Consider the following 18,392-nt stretch of genomic DNA (forward strand, 5'->3'; position numbering starts at 1 on the left):
AACAGACCCTTCAAAGGATTTTACATTCTCTGAACTTTTTTAATAAATACGGTAGCCGAAATAAAGAAGCAACCTTGTAAATTCTGTCTTGATGGAAGGAGAGAAGATACCATTGCAATATGATTTAGTGTACTGGCCATAATTTGAACATAAGTATTGTTCGCTGTGTAGCAAAATAGGTGCTGAGCGAAAGATGACACCATTCTGACGTCATGGGCTCCCCGTGAAGAAATGGTTAGAATTTAAAGCCTTATGCATTGCCTTTATGGCCTTACTCAATTCCGGACCGGAACACCCAATACATTGATTCACTGGTATGTTCCACCAAAAAATCTCAGATCCTCCTCCCGCATTCTAGTTGAGATCCCTAGATTCAGATTAGCTAACCGGGGTGGCAAAAGTTTTGTTACCACTACGTCTAAAATGTGGAACATCCTTCCCAGCCATTAAAAACAATTGCTCAGAACTGCTTTCTTTCAGGAAAGCCCCTAAGACCTGGCTTTTTATTTTGTTGGATTGTTCACATTAGGTCAGAGATGTATCTGCCTCCTCCCATTTCAACTTTCCCATTATCAGGTTTTAGCACCTAGACGCCTCCTGGCATTAGTCTGCGCTATATAAATATAAAATCAAATCTGAAGGCTTTATGTGGCTACACATTTAGTAAGCTAATTACAACTTAGGTAGAGAATTGGACTGCTTGATGAGTGATTTGTGATGAAATGGGACCGCGTAACTAACCTTTGCCCTTTATCATTATCTTCTTAACATTTATTCTTCAGATTGTATCTGAAGAATAAAGTATAATAAATTATCATATCAGATGATGTACAATACTGATACTTGTGTGTGTGTGTACTGTTTTTTTGGTTTGAGGTGGGCCACCGTCATATTACTTGCATATGTGTGTGCCTAGTGATGAGGTTCCGTGACAATTGTAAGTGGTGTTTTCGACTCGCACGAATATGGTTGAGTCTGGTATCTACGAACCGCAAATGACGAGTTTAGTAAGTATGCGCAGTTTCGCTGTGCTAACTTAAACCGTTTGTTTGTTACGTGGGTTTTTCATCTGAACCCACGGGTTTCATCTTAGATACGGCATCCATTTTGTCTCTTGCCCTCAAGTAGCCAGCGAACGGACGTTGTCCGCTTCGCGACCCTGGGGCTCCCAAGATATTTGCGGAAGACACATGTCCTTTGTAAGTGTCTTTATGATGAGGGTGATGATACTGTAAGGCAGATGGCCCCGCTCGAGGCTCATCTCGCCGTGCCGGTTTATTGTCTCAGCCGTGCATCTCATTAGGCACGTCCCTTTGATGCCTGTAGTTCGTGTTTCCCGATACCTCCCCTTTTCCAATCTCCCCACTGTTTCCATCTTCCTCTGCACCTGTCCTTGTTCCTTTTTCGATCTGTTTTACTGCTGATTGGAATGTACTAATGGTGGGAAGATGGGTTTTTACAGTTGGGAACCGCCAAATGTTTCCGCACTTATGTTCCGGACCTTATGAGTATCAAAGTGACCAAAGCGACCCCTCTCGGGGATAATTGTGGGAACCGGGTTGTAAACCTTTGTGTGCTATGTAAACCTATGGGAGAATTCTGTATAAAAGGAGCGATCCACAGAACCAATTTGAAGCAGTCTCCCCGAACTACACTCGTTGTACTTCCTATGACTTCTGTGTTTTCCTGCAGTAAATAAACCTTGAATCTTTGACGCCGAAGGAAGTGTCCCGTGTCTCTGTGATTCGTACGCCGGAGCAGGTCACCCACGAAGGTTTCAGGTGTTGTCCCCTGGCACCGCTGGGTCTTAAAGAACCCAGTCCTTCAGTTGGCGCCCAACGTGGGGCTGCATCAGTGGTACCGGTCCAAGCCCGACGATCGTGAGGAACTGCGTGTGAAATCTCCGAGGGAAGGTGCACTCCGCTTCATCGATCCTGTTGTCGAAACAAGTGGCCCGAAGACTTTTCCCGCGAAGATTCCCGCCTCCTGACGGCTGCGACGGACTGCTGCCCTGACTGTAGACCTGTTTTGGCGCCTGGCGTAGACCTTGGTAGAGCGAGACGACTGACGGGCCTTCCTGGTGACGCCATCGATCTTTGAGTTAAGTATTTGTGGGTCGCTCCCAGAGTTCTTGGTTGTGGTTGCTTAGTGGTTGCATGGTTCCATTGCATTTGTGGTTCTTGGTACTTTGTTGTGTTGTTTGACGACTGCAGCCGCCAAAAACCGAGGGTTTTCGCTTTTTGCTGGGACTTGGTAAATCCCGTAACCCTTGACGTTTGTGAAACTCGGCTAGTGTGCAAGATGCCTGGTCGTAGTACTTTGTTTAGTTGTTACAGACGTTGTGGTGCGGATTCCCGACTGGAGGACTCATGTCCGATACCTCCGGTTGGAACTCCGACTTATGAACTGTACAGCAAACATGGGCTAGGCCCGATTACTTTTAATGATTATTGGATTCGCTATACTAAGAAGGACGGTGTCCTTAGTTGGCCACCTCATGGTAGCTTTGAGACCCCAATCTTAGATAACCTAGAGGCTAAATTGTTCGAGAAAAAGTCAAGGCCGGCCATGTTTGATGCCTTTCGGTTGTGGCGTAAAGAAGCCCGACAGAAAGAAATCAGACAGACTAAACGAAATCAGAGAGATGGTGTTGTTACCATTGTAAAGAAAGCAGAGCAATTTCAGCGTGATAAGGAGGTTAAGGAAAAGGAAGTGTTTGATAGACTACAGCGTATGACTATAGATAAATGTTATCCTGCTTTGCCTACGGAGTCGGAAAAGAAGGAAGAAGCAGTTGAGGATCCTTTAATGTCCTATCTTATGAAGTCGCCACCCCCGTATGTACAGGGTACAGCAGCTCCTGTGGTTCCCCCTGTACCTATTCTTCCACCTATTCTTCCTCCGCCTGTTCCTCAACCTGCACCCGTTCTTCCGACTGTTCCTGCTCCTTTGCCTGTTGCTATCCCTACTGCCCCTCCGCTTCCACATACTCCTGCTACTGCTCCTGCTCTGTTAACTCCTGCTGTTGCTTCTGTCTCTACTCCTTCGCTTGTTAGTCCTGTGTCCTATACTTCTCCCGCTACTCGTAGTCGTACTTCTCCTCTTGCGGCTAGCTTCTTTCATTCTCTCGGACCTGTTCTTGGGTCCGCTGGTTCAGATGGTCCTCAGAGACGTAGTCAGCTTCCTGGTAACAGGGAACGCGCTTCGCTATATAATATGGCGATGGGTTGGATGACACATCCTCTTAGAAATCCACCACATGTCGTACTCGATACGTTTTGTCAATTCAATATACCAACTCAAAGATTCGTGTTCGAAGAGATGTGTAAGGTTCTTCGTGATCAGATATCGGCCGATGCACCTGACGAGGTGCTGACCGCTTTGTCTGACCTACAGCTTCAGTTCTCGACTGGACTGATAGTGGATACCAATGTTCGACGTGCTGTTGAACGGTTGCTATCTTTCCGTCCCACTCCTATACCTCAAGCCCTTTTCCTTGAAGATGTTGAAAGACAGCCAGATGAGTCTGGTCAGTTTCGTATGCGAGAGGTTCCACCAGTATGGATGCCAGGTAATCCTGCGGCAAACCCCCCGATCTTGCCGTTCTTTCAGAGAGTATGGATACACCTCCCATGGAAACGCTCTGAAGTGTTACAGGTGAAGCAGTCCTTGCCTGACCCTCGCAAAAATCCTGCAGGGTATTATAAGGAATTATCGCAGCTCGTAGATGCTACGGTAATGAATCTTGCCGATATTGACATGCTGTTTGGCAATGTTGTACCGCAACCGGTATGGGCTAAGATTCGTCAGGAAAATCACGCAAACGAATTAGGTGGTGATTGGGCTGCCATTGTAGCGGCGGATGGTCGACAAACTGGTGGTGCTAAACCCGAGCAGTTGATTGCTGCTCTTCCCCAGAGAATAATCACGCTAATGAAAACTCTAATGCCAGCTATGAGAGTGAATTGGGACAAATTGTCAGCATGTAGACAGAAGAAGGACGAGAGTGTCTCCGACTTCTTTACGAGATTCGAGGAGGCATTCATCGACCATAGTGGTCAGGATATGAGCACTGAGGGTGGTCAACGGTTGTTTGTGGACAAATTTGTTTCGAACTTATTGCCCGATCTGAGCAATAAATTGAAAAATTCTGAGAGTGCGTGGGCCGTTTCTACCTCAGCTCAGATATTGGCCACAGCACAATATTATGAGAATAGAGAGAAAGAGGAGAACGACCGTGCTGATAAAAAGGCGAAAGAACTCAAAACTAAAGTGTTGTTACAGCAGGCCTATCCTCCGCGTTCGAATCAGAATGCTTCGCAGCAAAATAGATCGCAGCCACAATCGAATCGATCACAATCTCGAAATGACTCCTCTTCCCAAAGATCTTCGTTAGGGTACAATCAATGTGCCTATTGTAGACAGGAGGGTCATATCAAATTCAATTGTCCTGTTCTAAACGATCGTAATAGCGGTAATTCATCTAGAGGAGGTCGTGGTGGTTCACAGCAGACATCACGCGGTAGGGGTCGTGGTGCTCAGAATGACCGTTCAGATAACTCCTCAAATTCCGATAATTGTTTTGATCAACGTGGATCATCGCAAGGACGATCTGCGCAGTACAATGTAGACGATTATTACGTCGATCAGGGAACTGACGACAGTAATTACTAGGACAGCCATAGACAAGGAGAGGGAGTGGTATCAGTTCCGGTTGATCAGAGAGGGCCTTACGTCGCAGTTGCTACATCGGGCGTCGTTGAGCCTTTTCTGTTGGACACTGGTGCAGCGAAAAGTTCCATAAAGCATTCGAAACTCCCTGGCGCACCTTTGTCTGGCTTAACAAATGTTTCCGTTGGATTCTCTGGCGCCCCCGTTAGCAATCCAGTTTCGCGCCCTCTGCCCCTTACAATTGGGCCTCGTGAGCTAGAAGCTCCGTTGATTTTGACCACGGGTTGTGGTGAAAATCTTTTGGGTCTGGATTTGCTTAAGCGTTTGTATGCAACTCTGTATTGTTCTCCTGCGGGTGTAAAGCTTACTTTAGGAGAGAGGGTTGTCTCTCCTATGTACTTGTCTCTCGATAAACTTCCACCGGAATTGTGTTCTCTTCCTGCATCTTTGTGGGCAACCGGTTCCAATGACGTCGGCCTGCTTGACATCTCCCCTTATGTTGTTCAGTTGAGATCTAATGTGCGGTTGCCACGTATTCCCCAGTATCGTATCTCTCTTGATGGTGAACGAGCATTGTTAGCGATCATTTATGATTTGATCGAGAAAGACGTTATTGAGGAAACGCGGGGAAACGTGTGCAACAGCCCTGTACTGCCCATTCTTAAACGTACTGATCCTTCGAAACCACCTGTTTATCGTTTTGTTATCGATTTACGGGAGGTGAATAAAATTGTGATTCCTCAGTTCCCCTTTGTGCCTGACATCACGGCACTACTGACTCTGATTCCAGCTTCTGCATCTTGGTTTTCGGTGATTGATTTGAAGAATGCGTTCTTCAGCATTCCCATTGCAGAAGAGAGCAGAGACCTTTTCGGTTTCTCTCTTGGTGGACGCAGCTTCCGGTTCAAATGCGCTCCTCAGGGCTACTGTGAGAGTCCATCGATTTACAGTCAAGCCTTGAAGGGTCAACTGGATGCGTTTTCATTGCCGGCTGGTGCGGCCTTAATCCAATATGTCGACGACTTATTGGTAGCTGCAGATACTCAGGACATTTGCAAAATTGCTACGGTGTCGCTGCTGCAACATCTCTGCGAGTTAAATCACAAGGTGTCACCTTCTAAACTCCAATATTGTTGTCAAGAAGTAACCTATCTAGGTCACTTATTGTCAAAGGAGGGAAGGTGGTTGACCCCAGAGAGAATTGCAGCAATTGCGCGAATGGCTGTGCCAACAACCCAAAGAGATGTGCGTGCCTTTCTAGGTATCACGTCGTATTGCAGGCAATGGATTCCAAATTTTTCATTGCTAGCGAAACCATTGGTGGCTCTTACGTGCAAGGATGTCTCAACTCCTTTACCATGGACGGAAGAATGTCAGAAAAGTTTTTCTGAACTACGTGATTCATTGTGTTCGGCTCCTGTGTTAGGTACTCCTGACTACAGTAAGCCGTTTACATTATATGTTCACGAGAGAGAAGGTTGTGCGTTAAGTGTTTTGACGCAACCTTTTGGTGGTAAGCAACGTCCATGTGCATATTTTTCCTCGACCTTGGACCCGGTAGCTAGAGCATTGCCGAGTTGTTTGAGAGCAACAGCGGCAGCTGCGGTGTCCATCCGACAATCAGCAGGATTGGTCATGGATAATATGCTTACGGTGATGGTTCCGCATGCAGTCGACACTCTTTTAAATCGTACGAAAACCCAGCACTTGACGAGTGCGAGATTGTCTGGGTACGAGCTGACGCTGCTGGCAAGTCCTATTCAGATAAAACGTTGCAATGTTCTGAATCCGGCGACTTTGTTACCAATTAGCTCAGAGTCAGATGAAATAGCAGCCCATGACTGCTATTTGAGAACAGAAGAAGAAACAAAAGGTCGAGTGGACCTTAAAAACACTCCTTTGGAAGACCCAGATGGAACGCTGTATGTGGATGGTTCATGTTTTAAACTACCAAATGGCGATGTGACTACTGCGTATGCTGTTGTAACGTTGAATACTGTTGTTGAGACTGCACGATTAAATCAGAATTCTGCCCAAGCTGCAGAACTGATCGCTCTCACCAGAGCGTGTGTGTTAGCGAAAGGGAAACGTGTGAATGTGTTTACCGACAGCCAATACGCTTTTGGCGTCGCCCATAGCTTTGGACGGTTGTGGAGAGAGAGAGGTTTTCTGGCATCGCATGGTACGAAGATTCAGCATGGTCAGCTTGTGAATGATCTTTTGGATGCACTTACGTTGCCTAAGCAGGTGGCGATTGTTAAATGTAGTGCGCATCGTAAGGTGACGGATGATGTTGGTCGTGGTAATGCGTTTGCGGATGAGACTGCTAAGGAGACTGCCCGGAACCTTAGCACTCGAATGTATGTGACGAGTTTGGTTAGGTGGCCTACAGAATCGAGTATGTGTGAGGACACTATCGAGAGTGTGAAAGCGATTCAGAATGAGGCCACTGAGACTGAAAAGACGAAGTGGAAAGAAAGTACGGGAAAGTTGGATGCAAATGGTTGTTGGATTGATTTGTCGGACCAGAAAAGATGGATGTTGCCTGATGCGTATGTGCTGGCTGTTGTGACAATGGCACATGGGCTAGCACATATTAGCGCGAAAGGTATTTGTAAGTTGCTGTCTCCTGTGTGGAAGAATGATGGTATCGCGAAATGTGATGAACGCTTGGTTAAGAATTGTATGGTATGTATGTTGTACAATCCTGGTAAGGGAACCCCAACTCCTCCTGGTAGTTTTGCTCCCCCTTCATGTCCCTTTGAGGTGATCCAATTAGACTTCATCCATATGGAGCGATGCAATAAACTGAAATACGTTTTAGTTGTGGTTTGCGCGTTCTCCCGATGGATCGAAGCCTACCCTCTTAAGGACAACACTGCTTTGTCAACTGCGAAAATCCTACTGAAGGAATACTTTCCTCGGTATGGAATGCCTCGGATTGTGTGGTCGGATAACGGAAGTGAGTTTGTGGGGAGTGTGATGAAGAGTGTGTGTAAGGGCCTTGGAATTAATCAAAAATTCCACAGCGCCAATCCTCCCCAGTCAGCTGGTTTGGTTGAAGGGTATAATGGCACCCTTAAACTAAAGCTAGCGAAGATTCAGGCTACGACTGGTCTCTCGTGGCCTGACGCTTTACCCTTAGCATTACTGTCAACAAGGGCAACCGTACACTCCCGAGTAGGGCTCAGCCCCTATGAAATAGTGTTCGGTCGTCCTGCAAATGTTTGGGGGGTCCCTAGACCGGGTGTGTTCTGTGATCTTGAGTATCCAATGTTGATCGATTATCTTCATGACTTGACTGCTAAACTGAGGTTAATTCACCAACAGGTTTACGAAGCATTGCCGACGCAGACGGAGGGTCCAGGCCACCAGCTCCAGCCCGGAGACTGGGTGGTGACGCGAAATTTCTCGCGCAAGAAGAATTTGGAGCCCAGATTCACTGGACCCTTCCAGGTCCTCCTTGCCACGAGAACTGCTGTTCGTCTAGAGGGTCGGAAAAACTGGGTGCATGCCACCCATACAAAAAAAGTCCCTATTCCGTTGCCGGCAGACTCGTGGGTGAGGAGAGGCATTGCATCAACTGAAACCGAAGGATTGCCGGCGTTTGTACCTTTCAGCGACGCACAACCTGTCGGAGAATCCTCAGTGCAGCAGAAAGACACTGTTGAACATTTGTCATCAAAAGACTCAAGACCAGAACATTCAACTGATCAACAGAACGCTGTCTCTTCAACGGATCCTTTGTTTGACGAGCAGACACGTCCTGGGAAAACCCGATACTTTTTGCGATCCAGCACTAAAGACTAATAAAAGATCCTGTTTTGTCCCTTGACAATTGCATTATCCCGTTTTCCACGATCAGTTTGAACACTCGTATCATTGTAATTATTTTTGTATATATACACTGAGTTTCGTTCCTTATATTTTTGCTTCCACAGCTGAGAGACACTTTGCATACACATAATTGTGAATAAAGGCCGTAGGGCAGCGCGTGTACTTCCTTCTGGTTAGTAGGTCTTAACACAAGGTTAAAGACCGTCGGTTCCTGGGAACTCCTAGGGATTGACTACTGCTACACAGAACGAAGTGCGTCAAGAAACGTTGCGGACGGTCGTAGGGGATGGCATTTTCGAAGCTTGGAAGAAGCTCAGGCGCAAAGGTTCAAGTTGCAACAACTTAGTCGTACCAAATGTTTTATGTTCAAAATATTCGTATTGCTTTTGACTGTTTCTGCATTATTGGCGGGTGGGGTGTATTACATGATGTCTTGTTTCTTATCTCCTGCCATACCTACTCCTACCCCTAATCCTAAACCTACCACTGTTGCATCTCCCCATTCTTTTCAATTCTTACCCGAACACGAGCAGGCTAGACGTGCAGAATTCCGCAACAATTCCTTTATTCAGCTCCTTCACCAGCACCAGTTAGTGGTTAACACTACTAATTGTTGGGTGTGCGGGTTGATACCACGGATAAGGGAATTCCATATCTGGTGTTACCGTATAGTTCCCAAGGGTCTGCTCGAGCATTTCAAACAATGTTTTGAAGCGCATTAGATTCTCACCCCAATCGAGAGCCACGTTCTCCCTACCTTGGCCCTGGCTCGTACTATAAGCCTTTGTCTATAGCGATAGAAGACTTAGATAGAGATATCTATGAGCCGTCGCTCATTCCAGTGGAAGAGGTACAAGCCTATAGGGTCCTGAGTAAGGTCGAGTACAGTGCGCTCACGAGTGATAAGCAGCTTAAAAGCTCGCCTCCGATATGGGTCGTACCCCACATTGGTAATTTTTGTCTAATGGGTCGTGGCCGAAGATCGAAAGCCCGACTTGGAGAGAGTGCTTGCACTGAAAATTACATGCTGCCGATGATCTCGTCCCCTGTGTTTCTGGCTGCCAAGGGTACCTACTTTGTCTGTCATGATCGTGCGTATGCATGGTTGCCCTCTGACTTCATGGGCTCATGTTTTATCGCAAACTTGTTGCCTCCGACGTTTACTGTAGATGCAGATTATCACAAGACTAGAGTTGTGAGAGGCGTAATTAGCGAAGAGGATACTGCCGGTCAAGAGGCAGGAGACTTTTTCAAGGGTTTCCTCCCGTTTTGGGGACCTATGGTTAATAGTAGGAACCTGAGACAATTGACTCGAGTGGTAGAATCGACAGCTAATATTACTGCCAGTGCCCTTGGTAATATCACCACAGAACTTCAGGCGGATAGACTTATGACGTTACAAAACCGTATGGTTTTAGACGTGATCTTAGCAGATCGAGGTGGGGTATGTAAGGTGATCCATTCGAGCTGCTGTATTTTCATTCCTGATAACGCTCCGACTGTCTATCAAGCCATCTCAAAGTTGCATAAAATCTCTGAATCCATACACGTGGATGTAGGGGATTGGACGCTACTTGGGTGGTTTTGGGGCCTGATGTCGACTTGGGGTTGGAAGATTCTGATGATCATCGGAGTCGTTGTGGCGTTCCTGTTCACGTGTTGCCTTTGTGTGCAGTGCGGTCCTGCCTTATGTGGCCTCTGCGCTACAACGTGTATGAGACAGCCGCCTGTTACCAATGGAACTCGGTTGGACAGAGCTATGCTACAGCAACATCTAGATGGTCTGATGAATATCGAGTATGATTCCGACTAGTGCTTGCCTACATGAGGGCAAAAGGAGCGTCTGAGGTTCCGTGACAATTGTAAGTGGTGTTTTCGACTCGCACGAATATGGTCGAGTCTGGTATCTACGAACCGCAAATGACGAGTTTAGTAAGTATGCGCAGTTTCGCTGTGCTAACTTAAACCGTTCGTTTGTTACGTGGGTTTTTCATCTGTACCCACGGGTTCCATCTTAGATACGGCATCCATTTTGTCTCTTGCCCTCAAGTAGCCAGCGAACGGACGTTGTCCGCTTCGCGACCCTGGGGCTCCCAAGATATTTGCGGAAGACACATGTCCTTTGTAAGTGTCTTTATGATGAGGGGGATGATACTGTAAGGCAGATGGCCCCGCTCGAGGCTCATCTCGCCGTGCCGGTTTATTGTCTCAGCCGTGCATCTCATTAGGCACGTCCCTTTGATGCCTGTAGTTCGTGTTTCCCGATACCTCCCCTTTTACACCCTTTTCCAATCTCCCCACTGTTTCCATCTTCCTCTGCACCTGTCCTTGTTCCTTTTTCGATCTGTTTTACTGCTGATTGGAATGTACTAATGGTGGGAAGATGGGTTTTTACAGTTGGGAACCGCCAAATGTTTCTGCACTTATGTTCCGGACCTTATGAGTATCAAAGTGACCAAAGCGACCCCACTCGGGGATAATTGTGGGAACCGGGTTGTAAACCTTTGTGTGCTATGTAAACCTATGGGAGAATTCTGTATAAAAGGAGCGATCCACAGAACCAATTTGAAGCAGTCTCCCCGAACTACACTCGTTGTACTTCCTGTGACTTCTGTGTTTCCCTGCAGTAAATAAACCTTGAATGTTTGACGCCGAAGGAAGTGTCCAGTGTCTCTGTGATTCGTACGCCGGAGCAGGTCACCCACGAAGGTTTCAGGTGTTGTCCCCTGGCACCGCTGGGTCTTAAAGAACCCAGTCCTTCAGTGAGCATTGTGTCCGTTGCTTAGTCGAAAAGAAAGGTATCTTGTTTCTTTCCACCACATTTTCACAATTGCGTAATTTGATAATAATTATTCTCTATTTTTAGAATGAAAAGTTATTTGGGCTTCCTTTGCCATTCAACATGCACGTTCTAAAGTGTGTTCCAACGTGTTTCCGTAGGTTTTCTCTGATTTTGGTGGGCGACTCAAAAGGTGGGGTGGAACCTTGTTGAAGGAGCATCGATCGAAGCTTAACTATCTTTAGGAGTTAGTGTAACATTTTAACGTTTGAATTGTTATATTTTCAGTCACATTATGGACCACCTAGACGGTGTAATTGACAAACCTGAACAGGAGATGTCTTCGCAAGAGCTTCAACTTCATTATTTTAAAATGCACGATTCGGATGGAAATAATTTGTTGGATGGTTTGGAACTTGCAGCCGCTATTTCACATGTGCATAAAGAGGTGAGCGGGAAACATTGTGTACAAATTCCTTTGCCCATGTGATACTTTAAAATATTGAATTGTCCATACCATTAATCTTTGTAAATAGGACCAATGGATTTCACTGCTTAAACATTTCAGATGAGCGTTTCGTTAATAATATGGTTCTTATTCACTTGTTAATGCCTTCGATTCTTCTCGAGCAGTCCACTGGAGATGGTTTACTACTCTGATTTTACGTATACAACTCTTTCTATTTAGGATTTACAGAGTAATGACCATTCACCCACCTTGCATGTGGTAACAATGTGCATGGTGAATTTAGAAAGTTAGGGTCTGGCACAGTAAACAACGAATGCTGCGCTGTGCTTTGTTGTAATCCAGGAAGTAGGTCTGTTCAACCTGTAGATGAGAGTGAGCCTTTCTTGTACCATCTTAACACAAACCTGTTTCAGTTAAAGTTATGAATATCATACTTTTGAACAGTCCTACCTAGGAGGGACGGAAAGGTCAAAGGTAACCCCAAATCTTCTGCGTTCTTCAAAAGCATGCCTAATCCATTCTGAACGCAATTCTGAATCCGTTATTGAACGACCGCAGGAAGATTGCTTCTGGGATACCAAATACCTCAATATTCCTGAATTGGTACCGAGACCTTTAATGTTTCACATGTGTGAATAACAAATGCACCAGGCAATATTGACCTTTGACCCATAAAAGTCCAGCCTCAATTTAACTTGGTGAGGCAGAGGAGAAGGTGTTTAAATTATGCATAATGTTCGGCTATCTATTCTACTGATGCTGGTGTTATGAACATTAGTCATCAAGGTAGAGAAAAACGGGTAAGGATCAGTATCAATTAAAAAAAAAAGTTGAAGGGCAAAATACTTGGATTAATGGCAATCACTTAAAATTACTCTGGCTCACCTCTCAATTCACCTTTTTTTCCTCAATGTGCCAATATTGACTGTGATAACAACAAGCGTGCCCCTGATTGGGTGACGTCCCCTGGTCACAGCCTTATCCCCTCATGGGGTTGCAAACTTTTTCAAGAAATACTCCCAATGCAAAGTTCAATTCTTGAATTCTTTATTTTCTTCCGCTATTTTTTCTTACATTTATCTTCATTATTTCATTATTTTCTATCAAATAATATCAACCTCCAGTTGTAATTCCCAGATAGTTAACCAATGCATTTCGGCTAACTGGTAGCCTTCATCAGGGACCTGGGGTCTGAAATTAAATCAATGTGTCATACATAAGGAATCATTGGAAACATATCAGCTCTTAGCGGTGGTGAAAAAAAACTGTATTCATAATGCTGATCAACCTTTGCAAGTTGCAAAGATTTGGTGAGAACACGTGCTTGTGGAGCCATTCATATATATAAACAGTGGTAAATCCCAGTACACCTAAAACGGGCATAAATATAGTGTTATAGTGATGATCAGCAATAGCTAATGGTGACAACTGCTCGCAATTCAAGTGTCTAAAATGTGTTGATGGTCTTTATAGTACATGCGCATTACTCCTCCGTGTTATCGACAAACAGTGTAAAATAGCCTTGTTATGCTCCGTTAAACGCGTTCGTAAATGCCGCGATTATCATGCATTTCTCAAAGGCAGTGACTCAATCTAAGTTCCGACCAATTCATTAGCTGTTAGCTCATAATGACAAACAAGCATTGGAAATGCAATAGGTCTCGCATTAGAAAAGTTGGAGCTATTGGTCTTGTAAATGGCACATATTTTATTTGTGTTGGTTTTTAAAATAGCTAAATTGATAGCTTTGTCATTTACAATGCCAATAGTTATAACTTTTGCAAATGTGACACCTATAGCATTTGTAATGCAATATGTTTTATTTACGTGACTTAGATGTATTCATATTACAAATAACAATGGCCTTTATTTTATTTATAATTAATACTTAAATAAAAAGTTATTGTAAATTATAATGGCAATAGCTTAAACTTTTGTAAATAACTTTTGTGAAGATTATGTTCAGTGTATTTTATTGTGACGAAAATCCAGGAACAGAAGTGAAATATTAACATCTTTTTGTGACATTTGTAATAAACCTTGAAACATTGAGAGAACATATTTGAACCAGTTGTTGTTGAATGGTTGCACAGACTGATGCTCTGGTGGCGCTGAGTGATGTTGTGGTGGCGACGAGTGATGCTCTGGCGTTCAGTGATGCTGTGGTAGTGCATAGTGATGTTGTGGTGCCCCTGAGTGATGCTGTGGTGGTGCTGAGTGATGCTGTGGTTATGCGATAGACAGATAGATAGAGTGAGTGTGATAGATAGTGAGGGTGATTGATAGAGAGAGGGAGAGCGATAGATAGAGGGAGGGCGAAAGATAGAGGGAGGGCGATAGATAAAGTAAGGGCAATAGATAGATAGAGTGAGGGTGACAGATAAATGGATAGATTGAGTGAGGGTGATAGAGGTGTACCGAGAGGTAGAGAGAGAGAGGGGTATGTAGAGAGAGAGGTAGGGGTGTAGAGAGATAGAGGGGTGTAAGAGTGGTGTAGAGAGAGTGGTGTAGAGAGAGTGGTGTAGAGAGAGTGGTGTAGAGAGAGTGGTGTAGAGAGAGTGGTGTAGAGAGAGTGGTGTAGAGAGAGGGGTGTAGAGAGAGGGGTGTAAGCGTGGTGTAGAGAGGGGGTGTAGAGAGAGGGGTGTAAGCGTGGTGTAGAGAGAGGGGTGTAGAGAGAGGGGTGTAAGCGTGGTGTAGAGAGAGGGGTGTAGAGAGAGGGGTGTAAGCGAGGTGTAGAGAGAGGGGTGTAGAGAGAGGGGTGTAAGAGGGGTGTAAGCGTGGTGTAGAGAGAGGGGTGTAGAGAGAGGGGTGTAAGAGGGGTGTAAGCGTGGTGTAGAGAGAGGGGTGTAGAGAGAGGGGTGTAAGCTGGGTGTAGAGAGAGGGGTGTAAGCGTGGTGTAGAGAGAGAGGGGGTGTAGAGTGAGAGGGGGGTGTAGAGTGAGAGGGGGGTGTAGAGTGAGAGGGGGGTGTAGAGTGAGAGGGGGGTGTAGCGAGAGAGAGGGGTGTAGAGAGAGTGGGGTGTAGAGAGGGGTTGGCGCCACATCCTCTCCTTGAGTTGAGAGATTTTGAATTCTGAGACTTTTGAGCATCCACACAGCAGCCCGGCAGGCCCAGTGATCGGACAAGGGGATTACCCAAACTCAGACCCTTGTTGTCCTAAGAGAATAGACCCAATGTGGTGCAGAATTCTTCTTCTGTCTTTATTAATTAGGGGTTGGAGGTAAAGCAGACTGCACGAGGTAAACAGTGAAGCTTTTACTACCATGGAAGCCCGTCCCCTCCCTCTTGTTCCGGCCTATAGACATTTGTGGTGCCTGGAGTGCTTTTATTTTGTTAACACTCACCTGACAGGCCCTCCTGCAAAGCCCACAAATCTATCAAGACAGTCAAGTGGAAGCCATTCTCTGAGCTGCGCCCCGGATACAGGCCAGAGCCTAGCAATTAGAATCATACCACGGGTACTTTCCCATTTGTAGGTGAAATAGCATAAATCATGGGTCATAATTTGCCTCGTGGTAATCTAATTACCGCCGTGGGTATTACCGCTGCCAGCTGGGCGCTCTCATAAGACCTTTCAAAGTAAAAAGCAAAAACTCCGGGAGTGTCGTACTGTGCACAAAGAAAAATGCTATTGATGCTGACTGACCAAAGTTTACTGTTCAAACCCAAATCCTATAACTTATTTTATTGGAACCGATTTAACATGAAAAAATGTATACACGTAGCATACAAACGTATGGAAAAGAAAAATGATGTTGGGGCGGGGAAGTGGCGGATTGCATATCATGTTGAGGGATGATTATTCACACCTCCCAGGAAGAATTAACACATGTTTAAGGACCTGGAAAGAAATTTAAGATTTCGGTTTTTGCTCAAGAAATAATCCCAGTTTTGCAAAGTGGAGGCAACATAGGTCTGGACTCCACATTTCTTACCTGATAGCAAAGACGTGATTTTAGTTCTGCTAGCTGTTGAGTTCCAGCAGGTTCCTGCTGCCATGAAGAGGCTGCAATGCGCTCTGCGAGCTCGAGCTTTTTTCCGCCTGAATAGTGAATGCAGTGGAGTATGTTAGCTGTGAATATTGAGATTTAAGGTACAGCCAGTAAAAGTCATCAGCTGTGCTAAATTAAACAAGCATTGCTAGCACTGTGCTGCTCGAAACATGAAGGGCGGTGTCGGAGTTTACTGCGTTTCAAATTTTGGACCGCAAAATGCCTGTTTATCTTATCCAAACTGTGCTAATATTTACCAGCATTGTTAGCAACACTGTGCTGTTCAAAAGGAAAAGAATGTGCCGAAGGAGTGAGGTGAACCACTGCTGTAGGGGCGGTGTGAGAGCATGGGCGAGAGCAAAACGAAGTACGGCGGGAAAGCAAACGGGCGAGAAAGAGCCACTCTGAGCATGGGGGAGAGAATCGCACAGAAGCGACGTGGTATTACCGCCATGAGTATTACTGCTGCCAGCCGGGCGCTCTCATGAGGCCTTTCAAAGTAAAAAGTGAAAACTCCGGGAGTGTCTTACTGTGCACAAAGAAAAATGCTATTGATACTGACTGACCAAAGTTTACTGTTCAAACCCAAATCCTAGAACTCATTGTTTTGGAAACGATTTAACATGGAAAAATGTATACACGTGGCATACAAACGTATGGAAAAGAAAAACCAGGAAAGAAATAAGACAGAAATGTAGAGGGGTTGAAAATACACTGCAGGGGTGCCGGCACATGCAGAGCGCTCAATGGAGAGAGATAAAACAAAACAAGACGGAGGGCATTGCTGTGGGGAGGGGGGAGGAGAAATGTGACACGGGGCAGGGGGCGGAGCAGGGAGAGCGGCCTTTGAAGTGCACTTCAAAGGTGTGGGAGGAGTCCTGCTAAGGCAGAGCGCACGCTGGGGGAAGCTTGTGGGGCGGAGCGGGAAGAGCTGCTGGGGAACAGATGGCTAGCGATTTGATGCTGTGCACGCGCATTTTAGGTCAATGCGCTTGCGCATTGACCTAAAAGCGCACGGGCACAGCACCAAATCGCCAGTTGGGTAAAGTCTGTTTAAGTCCCTATAGTCTCGCTCTGCTCAATGCGCATGCGCATTGAGAGGCGAGACCTAAAAACCGGCGAGACCTAAAAGCCCTGTCACAACTGCAGTCACTGTAACAGCATTATTAAAGGAAATTTCATCATGCACCCAAGTAAGGGATACAAAATCAAGCTACACGTGTCTGCTACATGCGACAATGAACGTGATTTATTTTTTGAAATGCCCCTGTAGACAGGGATACGTAGGGAAAACTGAGAGTAAAATTAAAACGGGGCTGAATGAGCATAAATCAAACATCCGAAATCAGATGATGAAATCAACAGTAGCGACACGTTTTTTTTTTTTTTTTTTTGTAAGACCTTTATTGTACCTCTAATATAGCATACAGTTTTCAGCCTACAACCGCCTGTGCCGGCTGTGATTCAATCATTAACCTTCTGCAATATTAGGATAACACAGCCTTTGTGCCGATAACCCAGGGGTACGGCGGCGTTCAGTAGCCATGTGGGTACACAATTTGCAGTACGAGTAGAAATCTGGATAGGTCTGTTTTTTTTCTCTTTTTTAAACAAACTTGTTGAAATTGCATCAGACAGAATAAATTACATAAGCAACCATGTGTGTAAAATTCGCCTTACCTAATATGCCTAACACTTTGCATTTCTGTTAGCTATAGGTTACAGGCATACCTTTGTTGCAACAAACTTCCCGTTTCATATATCAATTAAACCTCGCTACTTTCTAGCTAGGATGAGAGGTTCTCTATCTTATCGGGCGTAGGTATTTCTGACATTAAATCTTCATAGAGGAGCGCTATCTATCAAACACCTTCTTTTGCTATTCTCTCATCACACCAGTCTAGGGGTATATATGGTCTCTCACTCAGCGACACATTTTTGTGAAGCCTCTCATAACGTCAGCCAATTGAGATGTACCATCTTATAAGTAATCACCAGAAAAGAAGGAGTAGATAACAGAAGTCTGTTACAACTGGAACATTTTTGGATTTACAAACTGGAAATCCTAAAACCTACAGGGATGAATGATCGGACAGAGTACAGTTGCTACCTATAGAGACATTGTAATATATAATGACATTGTGTTTGCATACTAACACTGAATTTTTTTTCCCCCCACCATTAATCATGTATATCCGGTGTAACATTTAGTGACAGTAGCGGTTGATTGGTGAAAGATGGTTCTGATGGGATTAATTTATACACGTTATAATTTTTATGATTTTTCTTAATAATGTGGATCCATACACACACATTTAATTTTTATGCTTATTGACTGATGGAATAATGCACTCTAAGTTGGCAACTAATTGCAGGGAATCATAGTCTGGTTTGAGTAAATACAATGAGGAGAGGCAGGTTAGTCAGTTTTTCAATCGAATTTCGGGCCGATTTGCACGTTCTAAGATGGCCGCCATTGAGATTCAGGATATTAGTCCTACTTGGTGTTGTTTGGTAAACACGAGGAAGACGCGAAGGGGTGAAAAGGCTTCTGAGTAAGTGTCAGCTGCTTTGTTATAACGCATGGCGCTATACCGCATTTATGGCAATATTGGAGATCACCTAAATCGCGCATGGGTTATACG

At 45.1% G+C, this 18,392-nt stretch overlaps 1 protein-coding gene across 2 annotated transcripts in view; it reads left to right on the forward strand.

Annotated features, from left to right (window-relative positions):
* The window catches only part of MCFD2 (multiple coagulation factor deficiency 2, ER cargo receptor complex subunit), a 109,687-nt gene that overhangs the window by 75,252 nt on the left and 16,043 nt on the right, over positions 1-18,392 (forward strand). For both annotated transcript variants that reach the window (XM_086927775.1, XM_086927776.1), the window contains exon 3: positions 11,576-11,735. In XM_086927775.1, coding sequence (XP_086783901.1) covers positions 11,576-11,735 — 160 coding nt within the window. The remainder of the gene's footprint in view (positions 1-11,575; positions 11,736-18,392) is intronic.

Source organism: Lissotriton vulgaris, chromosome 6, assembly GCF_964263255.1.
Source record: "Lissotriton vulgaris chromosome 6, aLisVul1.2, whole genome shotgun sequence".
NCBI lineage: Eukaryota > Metazoa > Chordata > Amphibia > Caudata > Salamandridae > Lissotriton > Lissotriton vulgaris.